Below are 25,188 nucleotides of genomic sequence, written 5' to 3' on the forward strand. Positions count from 1 at the left end.
CTCACTCAGAGGTCTTCTATAAATCGATTTGAAGTGGTCCACAAATTTTCTGGCTATGTTATCCTGGTTGGTAATTACCTCCTCTCCTATCTCTAGCTTGGTCACAAGATTCTTTCTTCGTCTCCCATTTGCCAAATCATGGAAGAATCTAGTGTTCCCATCGCCTTCCTTAATCCACTTGTGTCTAGATTTTTGTCTCTAACTGATTTCTTCCCTCAATAACACCTCTTCCAAATCCTTTTTCAATTGTCTCCTTAACACTCTGTCCTCCTCGGTCAGCCCATTTTGAGATTCCTTTACATCCAAGTTCTCTATGCGAGAAATTAGGCACAGTTTTTGCTCCTCAATTCTACCAAACTGATCTCTATTCCACTCTTTTATTTTGGCTCTCGGCCTTTAATTTCTTATGGAACTTGATCCCCTTCCATCTTACCCCCCTCTCCTCCTCACCCCACCATTCCTTCACTTTTTTCACAAAATCTGGATGGGTGAACCACATATTTTCGAATCTAAAAGGTTTGGGTCATATAGAAAATGACTCAGTACCTATTTGCATAGGACAGTGATCGGAGGTGACCCTGGGTAACGCTCTAGCAACCAAATTTTCCAAACTATTCTCCCAGGCAAGGTTAAATAAGAATCTGTCCAGCTTCGAACACAAAGGGGTTTCCTGAAGGTTGGACCAAGTGTAACTGGCTTGTAGCAGAGGTATTTCCTTCAGTTCACATTCTTCAATAAAACCATTAAATTTCCTCATGCTTGTTGAACTTACCTGTTGGGGATTACTGGTTTCATCATAGAATCTAATGACATTAAAATCCCCGCCCAGGCACCAAGGACCATCCCATAGCCCCTTGATTGCATATAGTTCCTCCCACATCTCATTCCTCTCTCTATAGGAATTAGGGCCATAAACATTGGTTAAGACCCATACACACCCATTATCTACATTCTTACTCTTAATGGAAATTGAGAATCTGCCTATCCATTCTTCCACTACTTCCACCACATCCTCCCTCCACAGTGTTACGATCCCCCCCGAGGCTCCCCAAGAAGGAGATAAGCTCCAACCTAAACCTCTAGATCTCCAAAAACTCCTCACCCATCTCCCATATAATTCCATCATTTTGAATTCTTGTAACAACACAATATCGGGTTTTTCCCTTCGGAGTAGGTCTTTGATCACCCTTCTCTTTCTTGCACTCCCTAACCCTCTTACATTCCAGCTAATAATTTTCATTGAGACAAAATAGCAAAAAACCCATGAAAAGGCCATAGTCTCATCATTTTAGGCCCTTCCTCCTATCCCCTCTACAACTGAATTCTAAATCCCCCTCAATGTCTGAAATTAGCCTTTCCACTTCAGATCTTTTTTTCTTATTTGTTTCTTTTTCCCCCCCCTTCCTAATATAACAATCATCATTTTTCTTTTCTCCATCCTTTCCAGCCAATGTCTGGGGAAGAATTTTACCCTGCTCACACTTATTTTGGCTACAACATCTTTCTAAGAGTCCTTCCTTTTTTTTTTCCTCCATCATTGTACAAATCAGCTCCCAAATTCTGTCTGCCTCCCCCTTACTACTTCCTTCCAACACCCTCTCTCCTTCCACTATCACCCTCTCTCTTGCATCAGAACCTCCTGGATGGGAAGCTGGGATATCTGTTACAAGCATAGCAAACAAGTCAGTACCTATAAAAGAATTGACACCCATACCTAGTAGGACGGGGGTAGGACTAGAAACACTGGAATTGAAGTGCTGACAGGCGGCAAATGGTTTTAAGGCCTTTCCCTTTTTTGGACAAGGCTGTGAAGTAGACATAGTGAAAGAATCACTTCCTAACGACCTACCCACTTGGAAAACCTTTCTCTGTGTTTCTGACACTGGAATACCCACATCCATCCTCACGGCCGATTCTTGTCCATTTCCACCAACATCCTGTAATTCATTAGACTCAGGGTCAGCTCCCTCGACGAAGGGAGGAGGAGTTTTCACAACTTTAGAACCATTTTCTTCACCATTTCTAGTCTTCCCGCCACTTACCTCTTCAGTCTCTTCCTCTAAAAACAACAACTCTGTATGCAAACTTTCTATTTCAAGTAACTCATTGTTGCTTTTCGGAGACAGACTTCCCAAACTTAACGTTTCGTCTCTATCAGAACCGTCATTGCTGTTTTGTTCACACAACCAATCTTCAGACCCTGTTCTGTTCAAATCACTAGGCTTCAGGTATCTCGGGTTGCGCCTATCTGGTGAAAGACGGTTCGCCAGGTTGGATGGAACCCACTGTAGAGAGCCTCGAGACTGAGAGTCTTGAGATTTTGCGCCTGATCTGTTCGATCGAAAGGAGGGATTCGGGGTAGAAGAAGAAAGACGCTTAGTCTCGTCTATTAGCTCATCCCTCCTCCCAGTCACGTGCTTACTTAAAGTGTCCCTCGGCCCAACTGTTTTGTATTGGGCCTTGGGCTCAAGACTATAGGAACCCAACTTTAAGACCTTTACTTGAGTTGCCTTCTCCGGCCCACCACAAAAGGGATCCACTCGATTGGGCCCATTTTCTAATTCTTTTCGTCCCACGTGACCTCTTAAAAAGTCACGCCCCCCTGTTTTAATGGTCGAGCCAGCAACCTTCCTTGTTTGAGGTTGCTTGTTCAGCCCTCTCCCTTTCGCCAATGGTAAGTTTTTGTCTGTTTCCCTTGACACCACCTGCGCAAAGGATCTGCCATTTGTCATATCCTTATCTTGCTTTCTCCAGGTTTGACCTTCCAACTGCCCCAAAACTTTTTGGCTTCCCAGAACTTGTTGGCCCTTTTTAGTGAAACATTCCTTCCCATTTGAATTAACCAATCTCACAGGTCCACGTAGTGCTTCTTCTTCCTCCTTCTCCCCTCCTACCATACGAGCCTCCTTCTACAGCCCTGCTTCAATGGAGGAAGCTAACCACACAGAGACAAAGCTCCCCTGTTTGTACCTCTATCTTTTGTGGAATGTCTTCTGGCTTCACACCACTTAGCAGGATTGCTACTGAGTAAAGATCACCCCAGAAAGCTCCTTTCAAGATTCCTCCACACAATACAGCTATAGACTCTGCTATTTCATGTTTCCATAGATGAAATGGCAAGCCTATTACACGCACCACCACACCATCTTCGACAAAAAAATCCTTGGAGTTGGATGTTGGATTCCATTTAAAGACTGAATGATCCGAAATCAGCCTGAACATTGATAGCTGATATTTCCAAATCATTCTCTAATGGATCTAGGATGGCTTTACAGCTATCGAAGGGGGTTACTATGAAGACACTCTTCAGCTTCAACCTGGTTGCCAGTAAATCAGCTACCCTCCTCCAATCATTAAACTTTTCCTTGGCTTGTATCACAAACTTACTATCCCACTCCTCTCTCTCTAGACCTCCCACCATTCTGCATTGGCCTTTTGTTTTTGCCATGACCACTGGCCCTTGTTCTACCCTGCTGTTGCTGAGATATGCCTTCTCCTCCCTTAAGGAGGCTTTTTTATCATTTGCTACTCTTTGGACTAAGAACTCTTTGAGCAACCAGTCAACTTCCCCCCAACCTTGGTTCTGTTTTCCTGCTGGTAGACACACCAGTTGCCTTCGTCCCTTACCAAAAAATTCAGCCAAAGCTATGAAGAAACCTTTTCTGTTCCTCTTACATTCAACAACATATCTTCTCCCTTCTAATGTACTAAAATTCTGCCAGTTTATCTGCTTACCTTTTGAACAGGCTCCAGCTATGAACTCTCTTAGCCACTCGATCACTTCTAATCCTTCCAGCAATATTGTACCCTTTTTCGCTTCCCTTACCTTCAGGCTTACCTTCCCCTTGATTCTCATCTCTTCGAACATGAGATTCTTTGCTTCTATCTTCAAGGATCTCCTCCACTGACCTGCCTGCATGAACTCCATTGTTACCCCTGCCCTTCAGAAAGATGTTGACACACTTCTCATTTTTTTTTCTTCATTGGACAAAAACCAAAAGCTACAAAACAAACTGACTACTACATAGACACCACTGAAACATATCTCTCTCTCTCTCTCTCTCATTTTGGTTGTTAATAAATTATCCTTTTTCAGGTGTATGTTCCTGTCTCTTTTCAATGAAAAATTCCTTTACCATAAAAAAGTGCATATTTATTCTATTTTACCTGGCTAACATTTACCTAACTTAGTTTGATGTTATTAATCTTTTTCTATTCAATATATTTATCCCGCATTAGTTTGGTAGCAAAGCTCTAGGTTTTGCTTTACCATACAGTAGTGTAAACTCACCATGACAAGTGTTGCATTAATTTGGACTATAAGGCATTCATTTGGAAAAGGTGGCTATGTTTGGATTTTTTCAGAATTGCAGGTGTTGTTGGCTTCTGATAAGTGAAGCATAATAATATTTGAAATCTTTTGAATCTTTAAGCTAGTTGAATAGGAAGACAAAGTGGGTTTCTTATTGTCGATGACAAAGTTAATACCGGGTCTGATTATATAATATTGAAATTATGTTAGGTAAACAACAAGATTATTGTAAATTAAGGGAAATCTAAAATATCCATAGATAGTTGTTCTATCAGCATCATGATCATGGTGCACTAGGAAGTGAAATCTAAAATATCCATAGATAGTTGTTTTATCAGCATCATGACAAAGTGGGTTGATTCTGTTATGTCTGTTATATATGGGTTATGTGGCTTGTCTATGTTGACAAGTTGTATACGATTGACCATCTTAAACACAAGGAATTGTGGATTATGTGCAAATTGGTGGATCATTTCTTTGTCATTCTTTTTGATCAAAAGGGAAAGCCATGTTTTTATTTTGCCTTGAATTGTTGCTTTATGGGTTTTTACCCTCTTCCCCTTTTGATTCTTTTTCTTTTTTAATGCTATTTTTATTCAGTCCATTCAACTCTTATCTTTAGGCTTTCTCTTCCGGTGGTGTGCAGTGGTACCATCCTTTAATGATATGGATCTTGTGTATGGCTTGTTCATATACTTGGAAGGAATGAAGTTGTAGTACTTTTTGACGCACCTTGCATCCCTCTTGTGCATCTCCTACATTTATATATTATTGAAATACTTTTTTCTTGCTTATCCAGAAAATGGGAAATTGTCTTTCTTTTCTTTCATTTAAAAAGAAAGAAATTGTTGTATGAATTCTTTACTAGGCTGAAATTGTAGTATTTTTTGTGGTACTATACTACTATCCTTGCTTCCTTTTTCTTCACTTGACTCTCCTAATGCTGTTCCATTGTTACATATGCTGTCACAGTCAAAATACTGCAGAGGTTATTGGTCTTGGTTCACAAGTGAATACTGGATTTCTAGCTGCTGATGTTGAACACTCATCGCTCATCCTTTGTAGTAAAGCATTTTCTGATATCCATGGTATAAAAGATGCATTGGCTGCTGTGGCTGCACCAATTATATCTGCAAGGGAAGGCATTCCTCTTTCTGCTAGGTGAATAACGACATTTTTTTTAAAGAACTATCCATTTGTTAGCTGTGTGGATTGTCATTATTTGTGATTTTCCAGAGATGGTGAGTTTTTTTTATCAATTGTCCAGAGGTGGTAATTCACTTTTTTGTCCTTTATAGGCTCTTCTTGTCTGGCGACTCTGTAATTCTTCTGTTTACTCCAGAGGATACTGTTCAGAGCCTCTCGGATCTGTTGGTGTCTACAGATGCTGGTGTGGTTCTGTCCTCGCAGGGTGTTGCACCACTGTTTCAAACTGGGGCTTCTGGAGCACCAAATCTTTACAAATTGCCAGCTGCTATGCTTCTTGTGACTTCAGATAGGTAAACAAAAAATCACATGGTGTTCACTCAGGTCTTTTTTTGATAAAAAAACATAGTTTAGAGAAGTACTTAGAAATCACCGAGGTTGCACTACTCAGATTTCTGATAATGGTAACCATATTGTAAACTAACAAATATGAAGCGAACCAAATTGTGAATTATATTGTAAATTGTAAGATTGTTTCTGCCTTTTTTTTTTGAAATTTGTCAAAACAGAAGAGTGATTTTAATTAGGTGTGATCATGGGTTAGGCTGGGCCGTGTTTCACACCAATGATAAGGGCTTTAACCTAGGTCTGGCCCCAGCCCGGGCCCAGATTACAAGCCCAGACTTGGCCCTACATGGGGCCTGGTTGGGCTTAAGGGCTTTCTTGACCTAATGAATAATAACTTTGGTCCATGACATCAAATAATAAAAATTTAATTATTTAAAATTTTCAAGTTAAATAAATTGTAATACATGCAAAAAAAAATATTGCACAAGTGCAAGTTAAATTGGGCTTGGCTAGGATTTAGTCCTATGGGACAAAAAATAAGGCACGGGCCTCATTTAATTGCTAGGTTTGATTTGCGTTGGTTACCTATCCTTTTATAGACGAAGGCAAGGCCGTCATTCCCATTATTGAGCAATGTGGGACCTAGAACAACAAAAATTAGTTAGTGCAAACATTGAGTGTTTTCTCAAGCATAGTTGTCAAGGTGATGCCTAGGCGACAAGGCACCCTTGGAGGCTCGCCTTGCCCAGTCGCTAAGCAGTGTTGCATACTGTGTAATAAAATACTTTTATATTGTTATTTTTTTGAGATTATATTTATAAAATAGACATTATTAAAGAAAAATATTCATTTTCTGTATTTATAAACTAATTTCTTTTTATTATTTTCTTATTCCCTTGGAGGCTCGCCTCGCCCAGTCGCTAAGCAGTTTTGCATACTGTGTAATAAAATACTTTTATATTGTTATTTTTTTGAGATTATATTTATAAAATAGACATTATTAAAGAAAAATATTCATTTTCTGTATTTATAAACTAATTTCTTTTTATTATTTTCTTATTTGTTAGGGTTTAATCAACACAAACATTGCTAACTACTGTATTGAACCCTCATTGACTTCAAATTCTGAACCAGTAAGTCAGGGAAGAACTTAAAATTTTGTCTAATCAACACATTTCTTCTTCCACATCTTCTTCTTCTTCTTCTTCCACAATTTTTTTTCTTCTTTTCCTATAACTAAAATAGGGGTTCAGCCCCTTCATTTTTTGGATTTTCTTTCCTTTCTTCTTTTTCTTCTCATAAATATGTTGATTTTCTAGACTTAAACATGAAGTTTATAATTTTCTTATGAAAATTATGGATAGTTATTAAAGAAAGTTTGTTATGGAACCTAGGGAACTACCCTAGGATATGTGATTTTTACTTAAATCCATTGCCTAGGCGACTAGGTGACAAGGCACCCCCCTATTGCCTAGCCTCGCCTTGTCGCCTTGAAAACTATGTCCTCAAGTGTCACATTGCTTAGAGAATGAGAATGAAAGCCTTCCCTTCATCTATATACGGCCTTGCCTAGGAGGACAATTTTCATACTTGAATTGACTCAAGTGTCGACATGTGTCAACTCAAATATTTATTTATATGTTAAAACAAAACTTAAAACTTTTATATATTAAATGATAAACATTTAATATAAAATAAAATATACTTGTGTATATATAACATATAAAATATAATACATATACTATAATATACAAATATGTATATTATATATTTTTAAAAATATATATTATCTTATATTGCTGGATGGACCAGGCCCTAGTCGGGCTTGAAGTGTTGGGCCCAAGCTCGACTCGGAATTTTTGAGCTTGATGTGGGATCAGGCCTGGGCTGGGCCTGCACACAAAAGCCAGGGCCCAGGCTTGGAAATTTGTGGGTGTGCCGGGCCGTGTTTTCAGGTGAGGACAAGAATGATCACTCCTAATTTTAACCCCATTTTTAATCCATATCTTCCATATGTATACTTAAAATTAAATTTAATACTTGTTGACTAGAATCATAATATTATATGATCAGGTTTAGTGTTTTAAAAGCGCAAGGCACAAGGCGAGGCGCACGCCTTTCCAAAGCAAGGCGCAAAGTTACAAAAAAATGCTAAAAAATAAAAGAAAGTTAGAAAATTCAAAAAAATGCCAAAAATATTTAAAAAAAATGCAAAAAATATTAAACATAATATTAATAATAAATATAAACTTAAATTTTAAAATAAATGTTTTAAAAAACCTATCGTCTAAAATTAAAATACATAAACAAAATTTTAAAAAGGTGCTTCTATGCGCACCAGGTGCATGCCTTTTGAAAGGGGTGTGCCTAGGACTTGGGTGAAGTGCATACCCTAAAATGCACCTCACCTATGCGCCTAGGTGTGCCATACCCTAAAATGCACCTCACCTATGCGCCTAGGTGTGCCTTTTAAATCACTGATCAGGTTTGACTTGAAAGATAATTAACCAACTGTAGGTTTTCAAGACTGCTATTCAGTCTTGATCACTAAGAGATTTTAGGTTCGATGAGAAGAGAAAGTGAAGAAGATGTAGAAGAAAGAGAGATGGAAGAGCAATAGAACACAGATTTTGAGGAGAAGAACAGAATGTCAATATTCTGCCGCCGCCACTTTAAGTTAATATATATAGGTTATGCTAGTTACATGAAAGGACATATCTGCCCTTGGTGTTTACATCATAACTACTAACAAATAACAACCAATATAAAACTGAAACTAGAAATAACAGAGCAACAAAATAACCACAGCTGTGACTAGATACATTCTACCCTACGAACAGAGTGGTACCACAGCTGTGGGGCCCACATCAATGTTCTCTACACTCCCCCTCAAGTTGGGAGTATATGTTCATCATTCCCAACTTGGATAGATCTGCCTCTAGCTTCTTTCTTGATACGGCTTTAGTAAGAATGTCGGCTAGTTGCATACTGGATGTGATGTAAGGGAGGCATACTTCTTGAGATGAGACCCTCTCTCGCACAAAATGACAGTCAACTTCAATGTGTTTGGTTTTGTCATGCTGTACCGGATTATGTGCTATATTAATGGCGGCTTGATTATCACAGTACAACATCAGGGGCTTCTCATACTCATTACCCAACTCCTCAAGTAGAGATCTTAGCCATAGGATTTCAGCCACTCCATTGGCCATGGACCTGTATTCTGCTTCAGCACTTGACCGGGAGACCACACTTTGTTTCTTACTTCTCCAGGAGACAAGGTTTCCTCCCACAAGGGCACAATATCCCGAGGTAGACCTTCTGTCATCAACACTCCCAGCCCAATCTGCATCATTATAAACCTCCACCTTCATGTGATTGTTGTTCTTGAAAAGTATACCCCTACCTGGGCATCTCTTCAAGTAGGCTAAGATTCTTTCTGCCGCAAGAAGATGTGTGGTTCTAGGAGAATGCATGTACTGGCTGACAACACTAACAGCATAAGTAATATCTGGCCGAGTGAGGCAGAGATATAGAAGCTTTCCTACCAGTTGCTGGAACATAACTTTGTCTTCAAGAAGCTCCCCACTCTCGGCACTAATCCTGTGATTCTATTCAATTGGTGTATCTGTAGGCTTGACACCTAACTTTCCAGTTTCTGCCAACAGATCTAGGACATATTTCCTCTGAGATATAAAGATCCCCTGTTTGGATCTAGCAACCTCAATACCCAAGAAATACCGGAGTACACCAAGGTCCTTCACCTCAAATTCTTGGTGAAGAAGCTGTTTAAGAGACTCAATCTCATGGCTATCATTCCCTGTGACCACAATATCATCAACATGTACTGCCAACAGTGTCAAAGAGGACTCCACCCTCTTGATGAATAGGGTGTGATCTGACTGGGCCTGTACATATCCAAACTTCACAAGTGTTAGTCTGAATCTATCGAACCAAGCCCTAGGTGACTGTTTCAAACCATACAAAGCCTTGTTGAGCCGGTAGGCCTTTTTACCTACTTCTACATCATAGAAGCCAGGTGGCAAACGCATGTAAACTTCTTCCTGCAGATCTCCATTCAGAAAGGCATTTTTCACGTCTATTTGGTATAAAGGCCAAGTGTGACTTGCTGTAAGGGACAAGAGAACTCGAATAGTAGTCATCTTGGCTACCGGTGCAAATGTCTCCAAGTAATCTATGCCATAAGTCTGTGTAAACCCTCTTGCAACTAACCGAGCTTTATACCTCTCAATAGATCCATCTGCATTATGCTTCATCGTAAATACCCATCTGCATCCAACTGGTTTCTTTCCTTTTGGCAAATCAATTACTTCCCAGGTGTTGTTCTTCAACAGAGCATCCATCTCAACTTGCATTGCATCTTTCCATTTAGGGACGGATAGGGCTTCTTGCACTGTTCTTGGAATAGGGACATTGGAAATGGAGCTAAGGTAGGACTTGTAGGTAGGAGATAGGCGATCATAGGATAAAAAATGGGAAATACAGTGGGCTGTGGATGTGGTACATGTCGTTTCCCTTTACGGACTGCAATTGGAAGGTCAAGATCATCTGTAGGGAAAGTCTCTGTGGGCTCTGGGACTGAAGTATCTGGACCTGGAGCTGCAGATGAGATTGGAGCTGGTCTGGACTGTTGATGGTCAGGATCAACCTGCCTGCACTGCCTGTGATAAACCCTCAACTCCTGATCCCTCTGACCACCCTCACCATTGCAGCTTTCCCTCAACTCCTGATCCCTCTGACCACCCTCACCATTGCAGTTCTCATCACCCAATGGAATAGGTAAAGGAACTGCCCCACTCTCACTGCTCTCCCCCTGAAGACAAGAACTCAAACCCCCACTCTCAATACTCTCCCCCTGAGGGGCAACCCGAGGATAATAGGCCGTTCCCTCAAAGAAAGTGACATCCATGGAGACAAACTTCCTCCCGGAGACAGGATCATAACAGCAATAACCCTTTTGAGTTTGTGCATAACCAAGGAAGATGCATTTGGAGGCTTTGGGTTCGAACTTGGAGGCTTTGGGTCCGAGAAGCTGAACATAGCAAGTGCAACCAAATGTCTTAAGGGGAATAGAAAACAAGTCCTCACGTGGGTGTAGAAGCAAAAAAGGAGATCGCATATCAAGAACCCTGGAAGGGACCCGATTAATAAGGTATACCGCCGTGAGGATAGCGTCCCCCTAGAAGCGAATAGGGACATTGGAAGTAAACATGAGGCTTCTAGCCACTTCCAAAATGTGCCTATTCTTCCTCTTAGCAACTCCATTCTGCTGAGGTGTATGAGGGCAAGAGCTCTGGTGGATAACCCCATGATGAAGAAGATAAGATGTCAATGATTTAGCAAAGTATTCCTTTGCGTTGTCAGATCGGAGAACTTTGATCTTGGCATCAAACTAGGTTAGGATCATTTGGTGAAAATTTTGGGTCAGGGAAGGTACCTCATCTCGTGAACGCATGAGATAAACCCAAGAAAAGCGGGTATGGTCATCAACAAATAACAAAAAATATCTGTACCCACCCATGGAAGGGATATGATAAGGCCCCCAAACGTCAGTATGCACAATATCAAAAGAATTATCACTCCTTTTATTACTCAATAAATAAGGCTTTCTACAATGCTTAGCAAACTCACAACTTTCACACTGTAGCTGAGACAACTCAATAGACTCAAATAAAGTAGGAAACAGACTCTGTAAAGATCGAAAAGACAAATGACCTAATCGGTTATGCCAAACCATAACTGGACTCACACTCTTAGAAACAAAAGACAACTTCTCAACTGACTCTCCCTGACGAAACCGCTCCCCGAGCAGATAGATCCCATTCGTCTCATGGTCAGTCCCAATCACCTTCTGCGTCTCCAAGTCTTGAAAAACACATTGGTCAGGGAAGAAGGTTACTGAGCAGTTCATATGCTTGGTAATACTACTGACTGAAAGAAGGTTAGTATCAAGCTTAGGCACATGCAAAACAGATGATAGGGAGATAGTATCTGAAAGCTTGATGCCACCCTTCCCAGAAATAGGAACCAGGGAGCCATCAACAATAGATACCTTATCTCTACCAGAAGACAAATGGTAAGTAGTAAACAGTGAAGGCACGCTAGTCATGTGATCAGATGCACCTGAGTCTATTACCCAACAAGGTTCAGTAGTACCTGGAGTTGAGGCATGATAGGCTGAAGCTCGAGTACCTGAATGGGCGAAGGTAGATGTGACAGGGGCTGATGGAGGCTGCGGTGGCTGAGCTGAATTTCCAACCTCCTTTTCTAGCTGTATTAGTGCAGCCCGAACTGCAGCTAAGGTCTCCAAAGATGTTCCTTTTGTGCCAGATGAGGATGCTAAATCAGTGTTCATGGCTACATGAGCAGTGCCCTTCTTGTTTCTTAACTTCGCAGGAACCAAGTGGGGATGCAGTTTCCAACATGTCTTTTCTGTATGTTTGGGTTTCTTACAATGTTCACATACTACATCCTTCTTGTCTTCCTTCCTCTTGTCCTTCTCTGAATCACCCCCTGATTTGGGTGTAGCCGCTACAAAGGCTGATATGGGTTGCATCATAACCTTCCTTCTGGTTTCTTCACTGTGTACAAATGAGTAAGCCTGAGAGAGAGTCACACTGTCTCTAGTCAAAATCTGCTGCCTCACAATATCATATTCTGAGTTCAGTCCCGCCAGGAACTCAAACACTCTGTTTGTCTTGATGCGCTTTCTATGGGTCTGAGAATCTTTGGGACTCTCCCACTCAAGAGTCTCTAAGTGTTCAATCTCATGCCACAGGGACTTCAAGGTAGAGAAGTAGACCGATACCGGTTTCTCTTCTTGTTTAAGGGTGTTCACTTCACATTTCAATTCATATGCTCTGGCAACATTAAGGGGTTGGGAGTAAGTTTCTTTCATAACATCCCATATCTCCTTAGCTGTCTTTGCCCACAAATAATTCCGGCTAATATGAGGCTGCATAGAATTACACAGCCATGTCATAACCAAGTAGTTTTCTTGCATCCACTTGGTATATGTCGGGTCTCCCTTGGAAGGTTCTTTCATATCTCCAAGGAGGTACCCTAATTTACCTCTTCCACCAATAGCCATCATGGCTGATTGGGCCCATTCCAAATAGTTTGATCCATTAAACTTTACGGTCGTAATCTGACCACCCATTTCAGAAATACCACCATAACTGATGTTCCCAAGACTGCCTTCTGCCTGAATTTTAGACTCCATTTCTGTCAAGTCTCAAAACAGTACTTGAATCACCAATCACAATCAAAACAGTATAGGCCTGATCTGTATTCTCAGTGTATGTGCACAAAACCGAAGTAATTCTGATCTGAAACCAACTAGCCAACACAGCAGTAGCTCTCCGTAGATCTCTAACCCCCTTAGAACTCTGAGAACAGCTTTAAAACAAAACTGATATGCTAGGGAAAGTTAGGGTTTTAATCAGTTCTGAAAGGAAGCAATTCAGTCGCACAGTCCAAACTATATAGATGAGCTTTCAGTAGGGTTTTAATCAGTCCTGAAAGAAAGCAATTCAGTCGCACAGTCCAAACTGTATAGATGAGCTTGCAGTAGGGTTAATAAGAAACCCTAGAATCTGATCGGACCTACCAATCAACTTAAGAGTAGCTCTAGATAGATCACAGAGTTCAATCAACCATTAGGGCTTGCCACAGATCACTTTCAAACCCTAGAGTAGAGAGAAACACAGTTCGGTCCAGGGTTTGATGTAAAACCCTAGGAAATCGAAGAAGGAAAGAGCTAGAATGGTTCGGCCTTCCTCTCCAGATAGGTCCAACCTATCTTCTCTGAAAGAACTTCTATTAAAAAGTAACAACTTACAAGGAAAAAATAGTTCGCTGCCTTCTAGGGTTACCTGAACCCTAGTCTTCTCTGATCCTTCCTGACCACCAACACTCTGCAACCCTAGCAAGTTTCCAACAGCTGCTAGTACCTCTGGCGATCTCCAAGAATCAGTCTGCGAACTCCTCCTTTTCAGCTTTCAGTTCTAGGAGATTCTCATGTGGTCGGCTGGTATTAGACTCACATGAAAAACCCTAACTTGGCTCTGATACCATGTAGGTTTTCAAGACTGCTATTCAGTCTTGATCACTAAGAGATTTTAGGTTTGATGAGAAGAGAAAGTGAAGAAGATGTAGAAGAAAGAGAGATGGAAGAGCAATAGAACACAGATTTTGAGGAGAAGAACAGAATGTCAATATTCTGCCGCCGCCACTTTAAGTTAATATATATAGGTTATGCTAGTTACATGAAAGGACATATCTGCCCTTGGTGTTTACATCATAACTACTAACAAATAACAACCAATATAAAACTGAAACTAGAAATAACAGAGCAACAAAATAACCACAGCTGTGACTAGATACATTCTACCCTACGGACAGAGTGGTACCACAGCTGTGGGGCCCACATCAATGTTCTCTACACCAACAAATAATGGCTTTTAGCCTACTTATGATGGAAAGCGAACTTGATTATATTTCTGAATAGGTTTTAAGTAGCCCATATTAAGGTTCAAAATATCGATAAGTGTCATATTGGTGGCCTCTCGGTACGCCCTACAGGACGATATGCCTTAAACTGACCCCTCTGAACTGGTTCAGGGGGTAGATGGGCCTTAAACTGACCCCTCTGAACCAGTTTGAAAAAAAAAAACTAAGAAAACATATATGTGAAACTCAATACAGGCCGATATGCCCCAACTGGCATATCAGCCTGTGTCAATATTTTGAACATTGGCCCATATAAGGTTTATTTTGGTAGGATTTTAAAAGAACAACCCCTTGACAAAATTAAAAAAGAATTGAAGAAATGGCAAACTAAAGAATCAAATCCTAGTCAAATTGATTTGAACCATGTGAATATAATATTCACAAGTCATGTTTGTAGCAAATTCAAGAGATGACTAACATACTCTTTTATTTGCTACATAGTCAACCTATGTGCTGTTTTACTTCATAACCCTCATCTCCAGTTCTCCACCCATAAATTAGGGCAAATTCTGTTTGTGCTTTTACTATTTTTTCATATAATGCATAGGCATTGTTATAGCTAACTAAGAAAAAGTAAAGCAGATGGTCTGGATTTAGGACAGTGTAGGTTCTCAAGCAATGTGAGGGTGGGCCTTGGTGCAGTGGTTGGATTGCTCCATTTCGACCTGGGTGACCAGGGTTCAAATCTTGGAAATAGCCTTTCTGTATGTGCAGGTCTAAGGCTGTGTACATCTGTCCCTCCCTAAACCTTGCATTGACGGGAGCCCCGTGCACTGGGCTGCCCTTCTAATGTTCTCAAGCATTGTGAACTTTGGTTTGTGATATATTGAATGGTTGAACTGGCATATTTATTAGAAAAAGGGTTGAATTGGCATTTGATTTCTCTCAACTGATGGCCAAATCTACCAAACAGGAAATACTAGGAATGACAATAGGTTGAATTGATGTGGATTTTTGTTAACTTTGGTGTTGAAAACAATGTTTTAAAACGCGGAGGCGTCCCGAACACAAGGAGGCGTAAGCCTCCTTAAGAGGAGGGGGGTTAGGAGGAGGATGAAGAGGAAGGGGGGATCTCATTTTTTTCTTTATTTTTAATAAAAATCTTTTATTAAGAAGAATAAAGATGCATAACATTAGTTCAAAGGGGGGGCAAGGGGAAAACCACTTTCTTTCCCCTTATCTTTTCTTCCCTTCCCTTTCCTTTCATTTTTTCTTTTTTTTCTTCTCTTTCTTTTTCTTTCCCTTCCCTTTCTTTTCCTTTCCTTTTTTTTTCTGTCTTTTTATATCAGATGTGCATGAGGCGCATGAGGTGTACGCTTCTAGCACGCCTCATGAAAAAAGCGCAAGAGGCATGCACCTCTTGCACCTGAGGCGTACGCCTCAGAGGTGTCAGTGCCTCTGGCATACGCCTCAGGGCATTTTGGGAGCGCCTCCTCCAGGCGTACGCCTCCCACGCCTTTTAAAACACTGGTTGAAAATGCACAGAGGCCTGGTTCACCCCATATTGGCCAAGTACTAATGGGGACTATTAATGGAGTCTATGTCTATAGTTATATATGTTCACTCTGGTTTGGTCTGAGCTAACTTTTAGAAAGGGCTAGTTTTTCTTGCTTGATCCTTAACTTGGCCTAGCAATTTTTTTTTATCGGCGTTGGCCTAGCAATTATCAGTAGGGACCATTCATAGAATCTGCATGCTCAAGGTCAGTTCAGATTGGGGATTGGAGAAGGCCAATTTAAACTCATTAAACCCCATATTGGCCAAGTACTAATGGGGACTATTAATGGAGTCTATGTCTATAGTTATATATGTTCACTCTGGTTTGGTCTGAGCTAACTTTTAGAAAGGGCTAGTTTTGCTTGCTTGATCCTTAACTTGGCCTAGCAATTTTTTTTGATCGGCGTTGGCCTAGCAATTATCAGTAGGGACCATTCATAGAATCTGCATGCTCAAGGTCAGTTCAGATTGGGGATTGGAGAAGGCCAATTTAAACTCATTAAACCTCATTCCTTTCTTTATTTCCTTATTTTTTCTTTCTTTTACTTTTGTTTTGTTGGGGGGAGGGGGTTGGGGTTTGGTGTGGTTGTGCTGGTAGTAGGCTACAAAAGGAAGCCCCTCAATTCTCTGTACTGGATGGTTTGGATGGAAGTGGGGTAAGCAGAATTGTGCCTTAATTGTACCCTAGCCTCAACTCCCTCCCCATATTTGTGTGGTATATGAGGAGGTTATTTCAATATAGTCTATGGATATTGGATGATACCACAAACTTCCCTGTAAGTTACCACCTGAAGTAAGCTCATACATAAAAAATGTAACTTGTATGCTTTATCTTGATGCAGTTCTGGCACTCTTCCTTCTGTGTGTAAGATCTCTTCAGGTCAGGCAGCATACCACTTCCTGGCTGGCTATCAGAATGGTAATTTTGTGCCTGCATACGGCAAGGGTCCCTCACCCGTTGACCCTTTGGAGCTAGCAAAATCTCTTCTTTTAAAGGTCTGATAAGAACTTGTTTATTGTCATGCATCACTAACATTCTGTATTCATATATTTTATGGTTTGACCAATAATTGTTATTGTCATGTGTTTCTTTTCCCTCTACATCTTTTGCAGTTAAAAGAAAACCAGATTCCATCCTTCCTGGTTAATATTGGCGAAGGAGACAAACGGAAAACAGGTAAGCTGGAAATAAACATTGGTTGTGAATATGAAAATTCTGCCTGGTTGGGTGTGTGGTTATGATGCAAGAGCTGAAGTGGCAAAATAGGGATTTTCTGAAATTTTATTGTTTCTGTATTTTTTTTTTGGATAGTAGGGGTATTTTCATCATTTTGACCTGTCCTATGTGGGCCTGGCTCATGATATCTTGTTCTGTTAGTTTAAGAGGGTTTATCTTTAAATTTTCAGTTTGATTGCATTAGTAGGTGTTAATGTGGTTCTTAATGCATAAGACAGGGTGTGGCATTTTGGTAATTATGATGAACAGTATTTCAGGCCACATAAGTTACTCTCTAGAAATAGATGTATTCTCTTCCTTTTGAAGCTAGTGAAGATTTCTTTAGAGCACTCTTGGAAGTTTCCTGTATGGAGTGTGATTCCTACAAACCCTAGAGTGATTCTATCTCCCTTGGAGAAAGGATTAAAATATTGACACGAATATGCTGATATGGGGCATATTGTATCCGTATCCAAAGGTGTGTAGGTACATGGAATGGGTGGAAAATGATACAACTTATGCTGATAGACATGACTGCTGCTAAAGGTTATAGTGGTGGTCATGACTACTGTACTGCTGCCATAGCTCCCTGACTGCTGTCATAGGTCCAAAAGTGCTGATTCCTCCAAAATTTTTTGAGAATTTCTATAGGCTTTCTCAACAACCTATAGAAAATTATAAATGATTTTATATATGATTTAAATGATTTTAATTGCATGAAAGAACTATAAGATGGATGTATCAATGATCTATCAAACTCATTAATCCAACAACAATTTAAATATTTAATGTATCTTGTACTGAACTTTTGGTAGATTGGAAATATGCTAATGGGCTGGGCTTCAGGCTTGGCCCATTAACATTTTACACTGTCGGACTTGGGCTTCAGCCTGGCCCATGAATAGGTCTTATTGGAAGCTCAAACATTGTTTGAAGTATTATTAATAAAATTATTGTATGATATGTTTATGTTCAAGATTCCTGGTGTTGTTGATTGTAATGTATCTATGTAAGTATGCATTTATTATGTGTTAATACCTTATTCATAGTTATTTCAATTTATATTTATCATTATTGATGTATTTGTGGGATTTGTAAGAGTTTCTTGAATGTATCCAAGGCTCCAAGCATATTTATTTCTTTCCACCGTATCCATGCATATCCAAAGCGTATTATGCTATGTATCCCTATCCAAGCTTTATTAATACAATGTATGATACCTATACATTAAACCTCTCTTTCTATCTTGTGTTAATTTATTATAGACTTGTTGCACAACTTTTGGTATCAGAGAATGGTTACTCACTATTGTTGAGGTTTTAGTAGCTTTTGTTTTATTTTTAAATTAGTGTTATTGGGCTCAAGGTCCAACAGCTTTCATGTTTGTTTTTTATGTTATTAACAGCAGCTGCCCTATGAAGGACATATTGGACATTATACTTCTTTTTATTTAATGAGTATATAAGCTATTGAGTGGGGCAGCTAGATTGATAATTGGTTTATCACATCTCTTCTTTTCATTCTTCTCTTCTCTTCTCTTCTCTTCAAGAAACCTTTCTCTTTCTTTCTTTTTTATATCTGTTATAAATCAGATTTTTTTTCTTGATTTTTCTACTTGTTATTAGAGCACTTTCTAAGGATTGTTGGGTTTCTACCATGCAGTCCTAGATCAATCAACTGCATGGTGAGTTAGAGATCTGATCGAAGACTTCAAAAGGGCCCAGTTCTTGGATTTTTTGGTGGATCTAGAACCTTGTGTCTGATCTTGGGTCGAAGAGCTATAGAAGAAGGAAGAATCCTGATTGCAATAGGACTTTATTTTTGACCTAGGAAGAGGTGCTCAAGTTTTTTTACATTCCTTGATGTTTTTTGAAGGGCTTCTAGAGGGCGCGAAAACCTCTTATCTTGGGACCTACTAGATCCTAGGAAGACATGAATCTCTCCAGGTGAAGGTTTTTTTTTGTTTTCAGAAGTTTTGTTGAGGTTTCCAAAGGGGACAGATTTGTGTCTAGAGGATTTTTCTTGTCTACAGTTGAAATTTTAATCTGTTTTGGGAACTATGGAAGGTAGTGGAGTAGAACACAAATCTACAATTAAGTTAGATGGTACAAATTATTTGGAATAGTCACAATCAACCAAGATGAGAATTTGCGCTCATGGAAAATTGGGGTATGTAATTGGTGAAGAGAAAAAAACCTAAAACAACTCATCCTGGTGGGTGCAGGTGAATTACATGGTGATGACTTGGCTTTGTAATTCTATGTTACCCCATATAAGCAAGAATTTTCTATGGGTTAACAACACAGGTAAGGAAATTTGGGATGGAGTTGTAGAGACCTACTTACATTGTGAGAATGTTGCCAGCACTTGCTAGTTGAGGATTAGGTGATTAGCACAAGGCAGGGACATAAACCTATTGCAGTTTACTTTTTAGCTCTTAAAACCTTGTGGCAAAAGATTGGCCACTTAGAGACTATGGTTTGGAGAGAGCCTCACTAGCATTCTTTGGTATAGATACATAATCAAGAGAGGATAGTAAGGCACGGTAGGAGGAAGATAAGCCACTATAGGAAAGATAATGTAAAATACAATGGGCTATACACTTTCTCTTCCCCTTCCAGGGTGCGAAAGGAAGGTCTAGGTCATCTATAATAAGGTTAGGTAGAGGTGTAATATCAACAAGAATTGAAACATCAGTGGAAGCAAAAGGCATACCTGAGTTGATGCCAACCAAACTTGGAATCTCAAATGAGCCAATGGTAAGTGGTGGGGGTTCCTATGTTGTGGAATCAACCCCCTATTTTGTCGTATGTATTGACATGTAAAAACTGACAAGTAGGACATAATGAGGTAGGCAAAGTAGGTGGAACTAGGTTGGATATTGGAGTGGGTAAAGGAGTTGGAATAGGAAGTGTGTGGCTTTCTCATTGTCTCCTGCAAACATGAGATCTTCATTTCCCAAAGAAAGTATGTGTTGGATCTGGTAAAGGAGATTGGAAAACTTGGTGTCAAACCAATTGATACACCTATTGCCTAGAACCACAGAATTAATGCATCGGATGGTGAGTTAGTCAAGTATGTTGGGAGGTACTAGAGATTGGTGGGCCGATTGCTATACTTGTGCATGACATGTCCAGATATCTCCTATGCAGTTAGTGTGGTGAGGTAGTACATGCATGCTCCATGAGCTCAACACTATGAAGCCATTGACATGATACTTGCTTATTTGAAAAGGCACCCAGGTAGAGGGATATTGTTTGCTGATCATGGACACATGAAGTTAGAAGCTTATATAGATGCAGATTAGGTAGGGTACCTATATGACAGGAGATCTACATCAGGAGTTTGCACTTTTGTTGGAGGTAATGGGTATCATGGAAGACTAAAAAACATCCAGGTCAAGTGCAAAAGCAAAATATAGAGCTATGGAACATGGTGTTTCAGAGCTTCTATGGGTTTGATCCTTACTGGGAGAGCTTGGAATTGATGCAGAGAAACCTACGATGCTGTACTGTGATTATCAAGCAACAATTAGTGTTATTGGGGAATAGACATGCATTTTATAAGAGAAAGAGTGACATCTCGGGAAGTTTGTTTGCCATATGTTTCATTTGACTTGCAACTTGCCGATGTACTCACCAAGGGGGTTGCAAAAAACAAGCTTGAACATGATTTACACAAGTTGGGAATGTGTGACATCTACTCCCAACTTGGGGGGAGTGTTGAGGTTTTAGTAGCTTTTGTTTATTTTTAAATTAGTGTTAGTGTTACTGGGCCCAAGGCCCAACAGCTTTTATGTTTTTTTTTTTTTTTTTTTTTTTTTTATGTTATTGACAGCATCCGCCCTTTTAAGGGCATATTAGACATTATACTTATTTTTATTTATGAGTATATAATCTATTGAGTTTGGCGGCCAGATTGATCATTGGCTTCTCCCGTCTCTTCTCATTCTTCTCTTCTCTCCAAGAAACCTTTCTCTTTCTTCCTTTTTATTTCTCTTATAAATCAGATTATTTTTTTCTGAGTTTTCTACTACTATCTTCTGACAAAGTGACCTCTTCTATAGGCCTAAGGTATCTTCTAAACAATCTCATGGATCTAGAATCAATGATGATTGGGTCATTGGACCATACAAAGCGCTTTGTTGGCTTTTAGAAGTTGGTGGAAGAAAACAGATCCAATAATGTCGACTATAGGAGTATGGTTTTCAACAATGTTAGAAGAGAAAGGGAAATTGGGTTGCTGAACTAGAAGAATATTTTAATTGTTATGATGTCTGACAAAAGATTAGATTTGCATGCCTGAAGCTCAGGGGTCACTGTAAAGTATGGTGGACTCTTGACTAACAACTAGAACAAAGGTGATGATCCTATTACTATGTGGGCAGATACAAATAGGTATTTGCAAGAAAAGTACTTTCCACTAGACTTCCATGGTGATCTATATTGAGTTGGCTCTCAATATAGTTACAACAAAGAATTTGAAGCCAATAATAAGGTACAAAGTTTAAGATAAAGCAGATGATTCCTTGCATGTTGAAACCTAACTTAGAGCTAAACTTAGAGAATAAAGAATCAGTATTTCAACCTATAGAAGTTGTAGATATTGAAGAAAAAATTGGATCAAGGGATGTGGGCCAATGAAGTTAAAGGATCAAGGGATGTGTGCCAATGAAGTTAAAGAATCAGAATTTTTTTTGATGAATAATAATAAGTTTATTGATTCAGAAGCAACTTTAGAGTGAGTTCATACATCATCCCAACGAGAGGCACGAGCTGCAGCCCCTCCTTGAGTCTTACAAGTAAACTAGGAAAGAAAAACAATAATCACAACTGAGCCCAAAATAATTCTTCCCTATTTAAAGAATCAGAATTTCACCCCGACCCCGAGCCCCTTATCTATGCATCTCCATTCTTCTTAATATAAAATATTTTTATTAAGAATAAAGAAAAATGAGATGCTCCTTCCTCCTCTTTGTCCTCTTAAGTAGGCTTACTGTAATGCACTGCTCAACTTTGTCCCTGACTAAGGGCATTTCTAGGAATTTCTAGACGCTTCTGGAGGATTCCACACATGCCTAGAATTTCCTAAGCCACTTTTTATAGAAATATCTTGAGTTCCCTTGTAAATATCTTGTGTATTTTAGACAGAAATGTTCTTAGAAGATGACTAGAAGTTTCCACCAAAGGAGGTGGAGTGTTTGGTCCAAATAAAGAGGTGGAAAGGTTGTGGTAAGGAGATGCTATCCAACGGTCCACATAAATAAGGAGGTGATAAATGAAGGGGCTAAGATTGCACCCCCAAAGGTGCTATCCAATGGTCCATCTTATAAATAAGAGTTGGTTCCCCCATTTGTAACTCTGGAATGCAATAAAGCTTTCACCTTCCCTAAGAGCTCTCTTTGCCTTTGTTCACTTGCCTCTAACCTTTCTTACCTTTGTTTCCCTAATTCCCTTGTCTTTCCTTTGCCATCTTGGTGCCCTAGTTACTTAGCTTGGGAAGTTAAATCTGTGGATAGTTAGGCTTACTCTTGCTAGTAGCTAACAGTGCCACATGATTTAAGCTTTGAGTAGTTGGGTCGTGACATTACGCCTCGTGTTTGGGAATCTTATGCCTGTTACGTTCTGAACTATGCCCGATGCCTCATGCCTCCAAGTAGTGGAACACCTCGTCACACCTCCATGTTTTAAAACATTGCTTCAAATCAAGGAAAGGAAGCTAGAAATGAGTAACAATATCCCAATCAATCTATAGGAATACCCTTTAAGTTTGCAATTAATGACATTTGGTGGAACCATTTGACGTTGGGATGATCCAAGCATCAAGTAGCACCATGCTTGGTTTTATGACTTAGTCCAATTCTACATCTGTACACTCATGATGATTCTTTTTATTGAACCACTTCTTGGACAATTAGACAGACTAATTGATCCAATGGTGTAGTCTGTAGACAATGTAACCAGTGTTGTTAATTTGTGAGCCATAAAATAAATTGAGCCATACTTCTCTCATGGACTTTGAATATTTTACATTAGTTATTATAGACGTTTTTAGATATCTATATATTTGTTCTTTAAGATCAACCAAGAAGTAACTTTTTAAAACTTTATGGCTGTTCAGGCAAGGAGCTAGTTAAGTTGGTTCAATCAATTCTGTCCAGTAGTATACCACCTTTTGAACCTAAAGGTAACCTTCTTCCAATGCATTTCTTGATCATAAAGAAAAAAACTTTACCTTTTAAGATGTATTTTTGTTTTTTCGCAGCTGGAGATCTTCAAGCGAAGTACAATAGCTTTGTATCTGGTAGGTTCCAAGAACTGCCCGAGGAATTCTCGTTCTGAAACCCGTTGAATGTTGGCATCTCTTGCAGCCTACTGAAGATATGAATGTGCACATTTCATTTATTAGATTGACCTGAGATCATGTGAGAAATTTTAGGCTCACAACATTTCTTGGAGTACAAAAAATTGTGGAATAAAATAACTTTTTATTTGCTTTTTTTTTCAAAGTTTATTTTCTTTTTTGTCCTTGTTCCGTCATGAAAACTAATAAGCACTTCTTCAGGTCAGAAAAGATAATTTGAGGAATTCAAGGACGCATGCTACAATATTGTAGGCTTCACATCATAGAATTTAATAGAAGTGGCCCTTATATAATTTAGGTGTTAAGAGAAATAAAATGATTTGTTGGGGCGCTTGTAACCCAGAAAGTTAGGGTCACAAAAAAGGTGGGATTCCTTTCATGGTTAATATAGACCAAGTGTTCATGTGTGTGTTTTGTATGTGACAATTTTTTTACGACAATGATAGGAAATAATATGTTCCAAAATTTTTTTACAACTTTTTTTTTATATTTGTATGGTTAATAAAATTATTTTTATTTGTCATACTTATTTTTATTTAATACGGTGATGTGCATGCATTTAAGTGTTATTTTACAATTTTTTTTTTTGTATTTTATAATCTTGTTTGTTTTCATCATTTTTAATTAATAATTTTATTTAATTAAGACATCAAGAGTACACATTTGACCCAAAATGTTGAATTATTGACTTGCCACCAAACAAGAAAACAACTCCATTTTGGCTTGGTTTTAAATTTGTATTTTATTTTTATCACCAATAAAATCAATTATTCTTTGTCACTTATTTTTCTTTAGGATATATTGAAATCTTCTTTGAAATTTCTAACCATTGTTGAAACCTCCTTTGAAGTTTAATAATTGCAATCACCTCCTGAACTTTTTGATACAGTTGCAAGTAGACCCCCTCTGGTAGAATCTTCTATAAAAAGGCATGAAAATGTCCAAAATACCCTTGCAATTACTATTTGATGCTGGTTTCTATAGGAAAAAAGCAATACAAACTTTATAAATAACAAAACAAAGTGAGTTTAAAGTTGCAACTTTACATTTGAGTGATTGATATGAAGGGCATATTTAGAAAATAAATTAATTTTAAAATGATATTGAAAGGGTTTGGGATAGTGATTCAGATGAAAAATAATTCAGAAAATAAACATTTTTGTTAAATTTCATGGATACTTTGGACATTTTCATGCTTCTTTTTAGAAGATTCTACTAGAGGGGGTCTACTTGCAATTATGTCAGAAAGTTTAGGGGAGGAGATTGTAATTATCAAACTTGAGGGGAGGTTTTAGCAATTTATCCTTTAGTTTAATATGTTTAATTAATATAGGGGAGGTGATTGCAATTACCAAACTTCAGGGGAGGTTTTAGCAATTTACCCTTTAATTTAATATGTTTAATAAATATAGAAGTTAATAAAAGAAGGGAAATTGTCTAAAACTCACAATGACTTTTCAACATTTTTCTTAAACTCACTATAACTTTTTAAAATGTCCAAGGAACCCCATGTTAGTAAGTTAACCTTAAATAGACTAGCAGGTGTTGGTGGATTACCATTTTACCCTTTGTTCTGTTGTAAATGAAAAGTAAAGCAAAAATTTGATAAAAACAACAAAAATATCTCTCAAATATTTTAGTCAATATTTTTTGTCCATTTTACATATTTAAGTAAAATGGGAGCTTCAAATAAAAAAAAAAGAAAAAGAACAATTTTTTATTCAAATCAAACTCATCTATGCTCTATATTTACTTGCACAGAACAACTGTCACT

General features: G+C 38.8%; 1 protein-coding gene across 1 annotated transcript in view; it reads left to right on the plus strand.

Moving 5' to 3' along the window:
- The window catches only part of LOC104587315 (uncharacterized), a 55,395-nt gene extending 31,836 nt beyond the window's left edge, over nt 1–23,559 (plus strand). Inside the window, exons 6-11 of the mRNA XM_010244867.2 lie at nt 5,285–5,473; nt 5,611–5,811; nt 16,678–16,831; nt 16,949–17,012; nt 23,172–23,237; nt 23,316–23,559. Of these exons, the coding sequence (XP_010243169.1) occupies nt 5,285–5,473; nt 5,611–5,811; nt 16,678–16,831; nt 16,949–17,012; nt 23,172–23,237; nt 23,316–23,392 (751 nt within the window). The 3' untranslated portion in view covers nt 23,393–23,559. The remainder of the gene's footprint in view (nt 1–5,284; nt 5,474–5,610; nt 5,812–16,677; nt 16,832–16,948; nt 17,013–23,171; nt 23,238–23,315) is intronic.
- The last annotated feature ends 1,629 nt before the right edge of the window (nt 23,560–25,188 follow it).

The sequence above is a fragment of the Nelumbo nucifera genome, chromosome 3 (assembly GCF_055504915.1).
Source record: "Nelumbo nucifera cultivar China Antique chromosome 3, China Antique-T2T, whole genome shotgun sequence".
Taxonomy (NCBI): domain Eukaryota; kingdom Viridiplantae; phylum Streptophyta; class Magnoliopsida; order Proteales; family Nelumbonaceae; genus Nelumbo; species Nelumbo nucifera.